The sequence below is a fragment of the Pelophylax lessonae genome (assembly GCF_965119305.1).
Source record: "Pelophylax lessonae genome assembly, chromosome: 2".
NCBI classification, from domain to species: domain Eukaryota; kingdom Metazoa; phylum Chordata; class Amphibia; order Anura; family Ranidae; genus Pelophylax; species Pelophylax lessonae.
In genome coordinates, this window is record NC_138769.1 from 86939546 (window position 1) to 86952199 (window position 12654).

Sequence of the window (12654 nt, forward strand, 5' to 3'; positions counted from 1 at the left end):
GAAAAGAAAAAAATGACTTAAAGAGTTAAAGAAAACAGTAATCAATATACCTGGGATCGAATCTGAGCAGCTTTCTTGGGATCCACCATGCGGACGTGCTCAAAGTGCTTCAGGGTGTGTTGTCTGTCTTTCTGCTCAGCGCGGACATATTTCTTCAACATGTTGAATACATGGCGGGGCTGCAAAGTGAACAAATTGGGAATTAATCAAAAAAGGTCCATGACATTTAAAGCAGATGGCAAACCATCCATAGGAGCATCCTTAAAGAAGATCTGGGGACACTTAGCTCTTAAAGCAGCTCGAACCAAACAGCAGGCACCTCCAGGTGACTGGTCACACCCTTAGACCATCACCTCTATGATCCCTTCTCTAGATACCCAAAATTCACTGATTAAACAATAATTGCAGACTCCTGGTTGTACCCTAACCCGTGTCCTCCCTACCTTTGTCGGAGTCTTTGTATTGACCAGTGAGGTAGGTGGGAAACACTGACCAATCTTACACATCTGTGTCATTGAAGCTGGTTTCAACAAGCAATGTTCTGCAACAAACCATTTTATCTGTGCAGATAGGCAAGAAACCCAAACTGTTTGATTTGGGCAACAGCACCCAGCTGTGATCAACAGCAGCAGGTATAAGAGTGCATTTTAAAAATTTATGGGTAGCTGATCACAAAGTCTACTCTAATCATTAATTCCGGCTTACTGCATTCAACCTAAAAAACAAAATAATTCCCATCTATTTTTAAGCAATATGCAGCTGCTAAAATTATTTTAGTGATGGAGTCGCTTCCTTATCTGCAAACATGCATGGTACATTCAGTAGCATCAAACAAACATCATTAAATGTTTTAATTATGCTAATCTCTGACCCAGTTTAACTGACTTTTCTTCTTTAATAAATTGATTAACTTTATAAGGATTACTCATAAATTCCACATCTGACACAGCTAGATGTGAAAAAGTAATATATCTTTATCCATAGGTATACATGGCAAGAGACGAAAAACATTTTTTGGCCAAATTTACAGTCCCCTATCTTTAATCCTATCTTTAATCTTCTTCGTTTTTCTTGATCTGCGTCCGCCATTCCAGTGCTCCTTACCATTAAGACCAGTTATAGGTGGAGGTGGTGACCACTTTTTGCATTATCGTTGATATCTATATTGAGCCAGGCAACGCACAGACACCTTTGCCGCCATTGTGCGATATGCTGGATGTTCAGTGTGACCCTGTGCCTTTAAGGAGGGGTGGGCTCCCTCTAGTCACCTGTCCTCCATTTATCCCATTAAATGCATGTGCTCTCATTGTAGAGACTCTTTAAATTGTAGAGTTAGGTACTGCAGATTACAGGGTGCCTTGCCGCGGCCTGCAGCTTACGCATGTATTTGCAAATGTGTGCAACCAAACCCCTAGACAGTGCAATTCGGTAGGTCGCTGGCTGGTTGGTAAGTTGTGACTGGAAATCTCTTCGTTTTTCTTGATCTGCGTCTGCCCTTCCAGTGCTTCTTACCATTAAGACCGGTTATAGGTGGAGGTGGTGACCACTTTTTGCATTATCGTCCCTATCTTTAAAGCTCAACTGTGGGCACGAGAAAAAAAAAAAAACCTACCATTGCAATGCCTCTCCACTGCAAGTGGTAAATGCTTGGTTTTACCAAGGGATAGAGCAATTGGGTGTAATAGTTACCTTATTCCTCTCTCCAGTAGAGTCCCTATAGGTGTGCAACCTGACCCACCAAGCTTCCTCCAAGCAATGATCAAACTCCTTCCTCCTCCATGTACAATGTAGGGTTAATAGCCCTTCATTGTATGCAATGATGCCAAGTAAAGGAGTTCTGCTATTGTAGGGGCTGCTGTAGAGAAAGATGACCAGTGGGACTGTTATGAATGAAGTGACATGAAGACAAACCAGATAAAAAAATATTATACTGGCCCTATCAAACAGCAAAGACTAAGATATAGATTAGACCTTGCCTCCTATATTTAAAATCTTTCTACTATAGCCCAAAATGCACTGTATGGGAGGAATACCGAAAGGTGGGAGCATTGCCACTTGTGTATATCTTCACCAGAGTGTCTGGCTTTGTGTGTCTGCCTGCAATCTGTCTTTTCTACGAAGAACTTTAAACTGGAATATATACACCGATCATTACCAGGTACAGTAATTAACTTTGGTTAGCTCATTACACTGGAATCTAAAAGTTGTTGCCCCTAAAGTTGATGTGTTGAAACCCCAAAAAATGGACATCAAGGTTTGTTGGGAATGGGGCTGCAGATTGCTTAAGGTGGCGGTCGGCCAGCCTGTGTCCACAGCCAAAAGCAGCTACAATGGACACTTGAGCATCAGACCTGGACCACTCTTTAAAGTGTTACTAAACCCACAACAGTAAGATTTGTCTGTAGATGCAGAATAGCATGCTAGTTATACTCACTGTGGAACTTAAGTGATTAATCCTCTTCATTGTGTAAAAAGGCTGTGTGATCCTGTATGAACAGATCCTCTCCCTCCTGCACATTCACTCTGGGCAAGTCCAGATAAGCATAGTAAGTGTAGTTCAGCTGCACATGCTCAGTTTGATCTCTATTGCTGGATATAACACTTCCTGGTTTTAGCTGAGCTATTCAGGTCACATGGTATTAACATCCCACATGTGGGCATGTATACAGAGCCTAAATGACAGCCCAGTCCCTCCCTCCACCTCCATGCCTAGTAACTAAAAAAACACAGTGGGTGGGATGTCACATCTTGATTGATGGATGATCTCCCTCTCATAAAAGCATGAGGGCACAGGCTGTAGTGGATTTCAAGAGGCAGTGAAATCTCCTCCTACATGAACACCTCTGGACTTGGGCAGACCCTGCAGAGTATCACATGACCGTGGTATACAGATCAGCAAACAAGGTACATAGCTGCAGTATTTGAATGTAAAAATATTATTTATAAGCTATGGGTAGTGCGGAGGGCTGAACATTTTTTATATTACTGTTACTAGTAATACTAAGAATAATTAGTAAGTAACTGGAACATCTATAGATATATATATATATATATCTATCTATCTATATATATATATATATATATATATATATATATATATATATATATATATATATATATATATATATATATATATATATATATATATATATCTATCTATCTATATATATATATATATATATATATATATATATATATATATATATATATATATCTATATATATATCTATATATATATATACACTATGGATTACTGATGGCTCCCCACTTGCTGAAGCAGCCCAACAGAGGGCGCAACGCGTACAGGTGGATGAGCCAGTACTTTTGGATGTCCTTTGTATTAGCAACATGTGCTGATGATATGCATGGTTTTTATAGACTTTTGTGAGTATTTAGGCTTTATACAATAAATACTAGAAGCAGAAAGCACTATGTTTTCTTTAACCGCTTCCATACAGAGCAGTTAGACCCCCTTCCTGCCCAGACCAATTTTCAGCTTTCAGCACTCTCACACTTTGAATGACAATTGCTCAGTCATGCTACACTGTAGCCAAACAAAATTTTTATCATTTTTTTCACACAAATAGAGCTTTCTTTTGGTGGTATTTGATCACAACTGGGGTTTTTTTTTTTCGTGATATAAGCAAAAAAAGAGCAAAAATTTTGCAAAAAAAACACTTTTTTTTAGTTTCTATTATAAAATTTTGCAAAAAATTAATTTTTCTTCATACATTTGGGCCAAAATTTATACTGCTACATATCTCTGGTAAAATTAACCCAAATTAGTGTATATTATTTAGTCTGTGTGAAAGTTATTGAGTCTAGAAGCTATGGTACCAATTACTGAAAATTGATCACACCAGATGTACTGATGGCCTATCTCCTTTCTTGAGGCCCTGAAATGTCAGGACAGTACAAATACCCCCCAAATGACCCCTTTTTGTAAAGTAGACAGTCCAAGGTATTTAGTAAGAGGCATGGTGAGTTTTTTGAAGTTATAGTTTTTTCCCACAATTCTTGGGAAAATGAAGAAAACATTTTTTTTCTTTTTTTTTCCCAAAACGTTGTCAATTTATAAGCTATTTCTAACACATAGCATGTACACAGCAAAAATGACACCCCAAAATTCATTCTGCTACTCCTTCTGAGTATGGTGATACCACATGTGTGAGACTTTTACACAGCCTCGCCACAAAAAGAGACTCCACGTCCAAGTAGCACCATAAGGCGTTTTAGGAGCATAAATACACATAAAACTTTCTTACTACCTATCACACTTTTCAAGGCCCTAGAGCAACAATACAATGGAAAAGTCCACAAAATTACCCCATTTTGGAAAGCAAACACTCCAACGTATATTCTATGAGGCATTATGGGTCCTTTGAACATGTCATTTTTTTCCACAAGTTTTTGGAAAATGTGGGAAAAAAATAAAAACTTTTTTTTTTACACAAAGTTGTCAATTTATAGGATATTCCTAACACATAGCATGTACATCGCAAAAATGACACCCCAAAATACATTCTGCCACTCCTCCTGAGTATGGCAATACCACATGTGTGAGACTTTTTCACAGCCTAGCCATATTGAGGGGCCTAAACATCCAAGGAGCATCATCATGCATCCTAGCCACTTGCCTAGGCCTATTTTTGACATTTGGTGTTTACAAGCTAAAATCAGTTGTTTTTGCTAGAAAACTACTTAGAACCCCAAAACATTATATATTTTTTTTTAGCAGAGACCCTAGAGAATAAAATGGAGATTATTGCAATATTTTTTATCACACCGTATTTGCGCAGCGGTCTTCCAAACGCAATTTTTTGGGAAAAAAATCACTTTTTTTAATTAAAAAATAAGAAACCAGTAAAGTTAGCCCAATTGTTTTCCATAATGTGAAAGATAATGTTACACCGAGTAAATAGATACCCAACATGTCATGCTTCAAAATTGCGCACGCTCACAGAATGGTGACAAATTTTGATACTTAAAAATCCCCATAGGCGACATTTTAAAAATTTCTACAGGTTGCTATCTTAGAGTTACAGAGGAGGTCTATGGCTCAAATTATTGCTCTTGCTCTAACGATCGCGGCGATACCTCACATGTGTAGTTTGAACACTGTTTACATATGTGGGCCAGGTTTCCGTATGCGTTCGCTTCTGCGCGCGAGCTCGCGGGGACACGGCGCTTTAATTTTTTTTTTTTTTTTTTTTTTTTTACTATTTATTTTATTTATTATTTTTTATTTTTACACTGTTTTTTTAAAAAAAAAAAATTGATCATTTTTATTTCTATTGCAAGAAATGTAAACATTACTTGTAATAGAAAAAGGCACGACAGGACCTCTTTTTTGTGAGATCTGGGGTCAAAAAGTCCTCAGATCTCACAAGTACACTAAAAGATAGAAAAAATAAAAAAAAAAAATTTAAAAAAATTAAATAAAATGAAAAAAAAAAAAGGGACCTTTAAACTGGTTGCTAGGCAACGACGTTTGCCGTAGCTCCGGTCCTCCAAGACCATAGAGTCGAGTAAGGGCAAGCTTGCCCTCACTCGACATCCTGTCTGTGAGGATCTGGGACCGGATCGTTTTCCCCGCTGCCGGCGGGTCCGGTAAGCGGGGAAAAGGACCAGAATGCAGCGGGAGGGGGGGGGGGGGGGCACCTCTTCCGCCACCCCGGAAGGGTGATCCCGCGGCGAATCTGCCGCTGGGACCACCCTTATCGGAAAGCCAACCGTCCACCGTTTAAAAAAATACCAGGGTTATGGCAGCTATCTGCTGCCATAACACCGGTATTTAGGTTTAAACGGACGACGTATGTTAACCTTTTTGGACTTAGACATGGTGGCTGTATGAAGGGTGACAGGTACTCGGGTACTTTGCTGGGCAGGTGACAGGTACTCGGGTACTTTGCTGGGCAGGTGACAGGTACTCTGGTACTGATGAGCAAGTGGCAGGTACTCGAGTACTCCGATAGGCAGGTGACAGGTACTCGGGTACTCTTATGGGCAGGTGACAGGCAGGTGATAGGTACTGATGAGTAGTACTGATAGGTGATACTGATACTGTACTGATGATGGGTACGGATGATCAGTACTGATACTAATAGGTGATAGGTACTGATGGGTACTGATGAGTACTGATGAGTAGTGATGGGTAATGATGAGCAGGTGGCAAGTACTCGGGTACTTCAGGTGTCAGGTACTCTGATGAGCAGGTGGAAGGTACTCGGGTACTCTGTTGGGTAGGTGACAGGTACTCGGGTACTCCGATGACGGGTACTCAAAGTACCAGAGTACCTGTCATCAGAGTACCCGAGTACCTGTCATCAGAGTACCCGAGTACCTGTCATCAGAGTACCCGAGTACCTGTCATCAGAGTACCCGAGTACCTGTCATCAGAGTACCCGAGTACCCGTCATCAGAGTACCCGAGTACCCGTCATCAGAGTACCCGAGTACCTGTCATCAGAGTACCCGAGTACCTGTCACCAGCCCATCAGAGTACCTGTCACCAGAGTACCCGAGTACCTGTCATCAGAGTACCCGAGTACCCATCATCAGAGTACCCGAGTACCCGTCATCAGAGTACCCGAGTACCTGTCACCAGCCCATCAGAGTACCTGTCATCAGAGTACCCGAGTACCTGTCATCAGAGTACCCGAGTACCTGTCACCAGCCCATCAGAGTACCTGTCATCAGCCCATCAGAGTACCCGAGTACCTGTCATCTGAGTACCTGATGGGCTGGTGACAGGTACTCGGGTACTTTGATGGGCTAGTGACAGGTGCTCTTTATTGGGGGGGGGGGGCAATCAGTGTGGTTGGGGTGCACTATGATTGGTAACTAGCTGTTACCACAATCTCCTCCTCACACAGGATCAGTGTGTGAGGAAGAGAACATGGTGACAGCTAGTTACCGTGTTCTCTGATGACATTTGTGACCGGCTGTGATTGGACACAGCCGGTCACGTGGTAAAGAGCCAATTTCATTGGCTCTTTACCTAGATCGGGGATGGGCTCTGTCCGAGGGACGAGCCTCGTCCCCGATCGCCGCGCTGCGCGCCCCCGGGGGCGCGCATTAAGGAAGGAACGAGCGGCTCGCGCTGGAGCCGCTCATGTGATCGGCTGTGATTGACACAGCCGATCACGTGGTAAACAGCCAATTTCATTGGCTGTTTACCTTGATCAATGTTGGGCTCAGTCCGAGGGACGAGCCTCACCCCCGATCGCCGCGCTGCGCGCCCCCGGGGGCGCGCAGTAGCGGGGAGATCCGGGCGCCGTCATATGACGTCGGCCCGGATCGAGAAAGGATTTGTGCCGACGTCATTTTACATGACGCGGTACGGAAGGGGTTAATAAGAGAAGGTGAACAAAGCCTGCAGAGGAGTACCCCCAGTGGCATCCTGTGGGACAATCTTTATGGTGGATGTGACTTTGTAGTGGGGTCATCATTTGGAGGTGAGTAGGCAATTTAACCAGAGGTGGTGGTCACCAAATTCACTGGATCACATTATTTTCGGATTTTCTAATTTGAGCTGTCACTTGAATCACACAGCGGTGAATTGTTCATATTGGGACTTTATCATAGTTAATTTTAATGTTTTTCAATATGTTTTTACACTTAGGGTCCTTTCACATGGGCGTTCCCGTATGTCCGTTTTTACTCCTATCCGTTTGCGGATGAAAAACAGGCATAATGCAGGTCTATGGGATTGCGGACGTTAGCGGATGACCATCCACTGACATCCGTTTTGCGTCCATTCCGTTCAGTTCCGTTTTTTGAGACGGAAGAGAACCCTATTTTTCTTCCGTTTAAAAAACAGAACGGACGCAAAAATGGATGTCAGCGGATGTCATCCACTAACATCTGCAATCCCATAGACATACATTATGTCTGTTTTTTCATCCGCAAACAGATGGATGAAAAACGGACATACGGAACTGAACCTACAAAAGTGCATCCATGTCCATTATTTAAAAAAAAAAAAAAAAAAGTGACTGAACTGATAAAAAAAACTGAACTGACCGTGTGAAAGGACCCTTAGGGCTCTTTCACACGGTCCGCCTCTGTAGGCGGATCCGTGCTGCTCAGCGGGGATCGATCCGCCGATCCCCGCTGAGCCGGCGGATGACAGCTCCGTCTGTCCGCTCTCATCCGATCCGATCCCTGAACGGATGGAAAAATAGGGTTTCCATGCGTCCAGATTTCACGGACAGGATCGGATACGGATGGCAGCGGGTGTCAACGGAGGTGTCTCGCTGACATCCGCTGCCCCATAGAGCTGCATGGAGGATCCGATCAGATCCGCCTATTAAACTGACAGGCGGATCTGATCGGATCGCCCGTGTGAAAGGACCCTTATACTGATTGTGCAACACCGAATATGGTATATGTCTATTTGTTTTTCCTATCCTCAGTTAGGCTATTTTTTCATACAGGATTCTGGCACTTTATCTAATATTGCACTTATTATACACTGGTTTATAAATGGAAGAAGGTGACCTGGTCACATTTTATTTTACATCACATGGATGGCTGGGTGCATGTGTGTCACTGATCTGGGAAAGAGATGGCATCATGATGCACTAATCGGAAGAAAGCAAGCCGGTGGAGGCAGTGAGATGCTTTGGCCAATGTTCTGCTGGGAAACTGCCGTTCATGTGGATGTTACCTGACATGTACCACCTTATCTAAATATTGTTGCTGACCAAGTAAGCCCATTCATTGAAAAACAGTATTCTCTAATGGCAGTGGATTGCAGCACTGCACACATGGTCCAAAATGGTTTTGAGGCACACAAAAAGTCCAAGGTGTTGACTTGGCCTCCACTTTCTTCAAGATCAAATCAAGCATCAGTGGGATGTGGTGGAAAAACAAATCCAAATCCATGGCAAATTAGAGGATTTATATGAACTGCTACTGATGGCTTGGTGCCAAATACCACAGCATACCTTCAGAGATCTAGTGGTGTGCTTACCTTGACAGGTCAGCGCTGTTTTGGCAGCAAAAAGGGGACCTACTCAATTTTAAGTGGGTGGTCATAAAGTTATGGCTGATTGGTGTAAGTATACCAGGAATGACACATACCCTTGGTGGATCAGCTTGCAATGCAGTGATGTAATTCTCCAGAGCGATTCTTCGGCGATCATTTAGTATGGCCTCCACACGAACCATGTGCGTCTCAACCAGCTTCTGTCTTTCATTTGCTGCCTCCTGTTCCAGGGATTCCACCTTTTCTTGGAAGCGCTACAATACAACAAATAAAATTACATTTAAAAGAGCAATACACCAGTAGGCTCTTAAAGTATAGCCTACCTATATTCATCAATTGTCAGATAGATTAGTATATTACTGTAGGTATATTTAAAGCACATGTACATTTATGAAACGTATTTACTTACTTGATGTGCCAACAGCCTAATTAACGTCAAAAGCCTTCTTGTAAGTGGATACAATCATGTGCAAAAAAAGTGCAGTATATAGCAAGTAATGCCTCGTACACACGCAACGATTGTTGGCCGTGAATTTTCAGCCAACGTCCGATCAGCTGATTGTCGGCTTGTTAGTATGATGCTTCCGACAACCGACTGCGACTTTTCGGCCGAACAAAATCTGGTGTGCATGCTATAAAATTTTTGTTGGCCGTCAACAGAACGGCCGATTGTTCGTCAGTCAGTACAGATTTCGGCAGACAAAAATCAGATGAGCAAGACTGGGCATGCTCAGAGAAGAAAAAACACACGGAAAGTAAACCAGCACATGACATCACTTCTGAAGTTGGTTGTTGTTGGCCGAAAAAATTTGTGTGCAGTCTAGAGCACATTCCAACCAACACGACAACACTGGACAAAAGATGGCCGGTCGGTCGGCCGATAATCGTTGCATGTGTACGAGGCATAAGTCCTCTTTTTTGCATTGTTATACAAATAAAAAAGCACCCTGGCACTCCTTCAGATGAGCATGCAGCCTGAAAGTCAACAGTTGAGGTGAGGGAAGAGATATATAATTTTATATCCAGAGTTCTATGTCCATTGATTGATATAAGGAAACTAAAACAAATTTCATCTTACTGGCCCCCTTATGATCCCAGTTTAGTTCTAAAAAAAAAAAAAAAAGGAACAAAAAGGTGAAAAGTTGTTTGATTTGCCTGGAATGAAAAAAAAAAGTAAAGAAAATGCGCTCTTCTAAAAAAAAATAACCTCTCTTTTGAGCAGGATCATAAAGACTGGTAAAAAATGACTCAGAAGTGGGGCAGTCATCTATAGGAAGGATTGTTTTATCTTTCTAAAGTTAAAAAAAAAAGTCTTCCCAGTTACTTTGAACTGCTCTATTCTTGCTTTAATATTCTTTGCAAATCAGCCCCATAATATAAATTTTCTGATTCAAATTTTTCTGACTGCTTTTAGCTTCTTAGCTCCTCCTATGATATATAATTTTAATACTTTTTTTTTTTCTTCTAGGCTTAGTTTTTCCATTTTGCATGAACCCCCATTGGAAGCAGATAGGCTTATTATACTTGACCTTACCACAGGGGCTTCAGCCCTATGGTAGCTGGTACCACTTCCCTCCCTGGAGATGCTATCAGGTACTCCTTTCCCTTTCTCTAGGAATGTGGCTCCAGATATACTAATCTCATGCAACTGATCCACTAGCAGGTTCTGTCATTAACAGTTATTATTATGTCTCGTGATCTACCTTACGACTCTTTTTGTCTACATAAAAATTTCGGTAGACTTTATGGTTTATTGCCTTTCTGCATATATTGTACAATAGGAAATTTTCTTGTTCTTTGTTAAAAAAAATTTTGGAAGAAAAAAAAAAAACTATTATGCTGTGTCTGTTGATGAACTCAAAAAATTAAATTTTCTCTTTCATTCATCAACGGATACAACGCTCCATAAATCATAACTAGTGGGACGTCCAAAAGCAGTGCCAAAAGGAAAATGAGCGATGGGGAGGATAACCCAAGGCTAAACATAAGAGCCCCTAACCAGGACACAGGAGCCCCATCTGAAAAAAAAATGGTTTAACCACTTCAATACTGGGCACTTTCACCCCCTTCCTGCCCAGGTCAATTTTTAGCTTTCAGCGCTGTCACACTTTGATAAAAATTTAATTTGTCAGCATTGTATGACCACGCAATTGTCATTCACTTTTTTCCACACAAATAGAGCTTTCTTTTGGTGATATTTAATTTCTGTCAGGAAATTTTGTAAATAAGTTGTTTTTCTCCTTCACTGATGTGCGCTGATGAGGCGGCACTGATGGGCACTGATAGGCTGCACTGATGTGTACTGATGAGGTGGCACTTATGGGCACTGATGAGGTGGCACTAAAATGCCACATTGATGGGCACTGATAAGCACTGACTGGCATCACTAATGGGCACTGATTGGTGTCACTGATGAGCATTGGTTGGTGTCACTGATGGGCACTGTTTTTTCTTTACTGTAATCAGAGCACTGATGATCAGTGCCCTGAGTACCTGTCCTGGACTTCCCTTTGATGAGGGGCCGCTGATGGTCTCTCCTCGTTACACAAGCTGACAGTATTAGGCGAGGAGCGCAGATAAATGACATGTCGTCATTTACATGTGACCGGCTGTGATTGGACACAGCCGATCACATGGGAAAAGAGCAAAGTCATTGGCACTTTACCAGGATTGGGGTCGCGATATGTCCTAGGAACACTGTGCGACTGCGATCATCACGCTGGGCGTGCAAGAGTGGCCATTCTGGGGCGCTGTCATATGACGTCCTTCCAGAATGAGAGCCGCACCACTCCACCATCATTTGACGGTGGGGGGGCAGCAAGCAGTTAAAGAAAAAACACCACTCAAGAGGGAACAGCCTGAAAAACTTTGCGGCCAAAAGAAGCATGCGCAGATGCCAAAGTATCTACATTATAGAATTTTGTGAAGGTATGCACCGACAACCAAGTGGCAGCCTTGCAAACTTGCGATATTGATGCCTGACGGAAGGCCCAAGAGGCACTCAGTGCCCGAGTAGAATGCGCCGAGACAGGGAAAGGTGAAACCTGACCTTTAATAAAATAGGCCTGAGTCACCGTCTGTCTGATCCACCTGGAGATGGTAGCCGAAGAAGCGGCCAGCCCGTTTCTTGGTTTGTCCGTAACCACAAAAAGCAAGTCTGACCTCCGAAGGGACTCAGTAGCTGCCAGATACATCCGAATTGCACCAACCACATCCAAGGTATGCAAAGCAAATTTCTTGGGATGAGTCGGTTTGAGACACAAGGAAGGCAAAACATTTCCTTATTCAAACGGATGTCAAAGATAACTTTGTTCAGGAATGATGGACAGGAATGAAGAACCATTTTATACCTATGGACCACTAAATAGGGACTGCGACAAGATAATGCCGCCAATTCTGATACTCTGCGTGCCAAGGTAATAGCCACCAAGGATGTCACCTTCTGGGATATTGTAGGCAAGATGATCTCCCGAATATTCTCAAATGGAGGTTTCTGAAGAACCAAAAACCCTAAATTTAAATCCCACGGCGGCAAAAGAGACCGTGCAGGTGGAGCCACATGTCTAACCTCCTGAATGAAGGTACGAACCAAAGAGTGCGTGGCTACGGGCGCTAAAAAAACATTGCCAAGGCAGATACCTGGCCCTTGAAGGCCAACTTCTG

At 42.5% G+C, this 12654-nt stretch overlaps 1 protein-coding gene across 4 annotated transcripts in view; it reads right to left on the minus strand.

Annotated features, from left to right (window-relative positions):
* The window catches only part of APP (amyloid beta precursor protein), a 413913-nt gene that overhangs the window by 47754 nt on the left and 353505 nt on the right, over positions 1-12654 (minus strand). For all 4 annotated transcript variants that reach the window (XM_082247698.1, XM_082247697.1, XM_082247700.1 and 1 more), the window contains 2 exons: positions 9087-9245; positions 51-179 (listed from right to left, as the gene is read on the minus strand). In XM_082247698.1, the coding sequence (XP_082103824.1) occupies positions 51-179; positions 9087-9245 (288 nt within the window). The remainder of the gene's footprint in view (positions 1-50; positions 180-9086; positions 9246-12654) is intronic.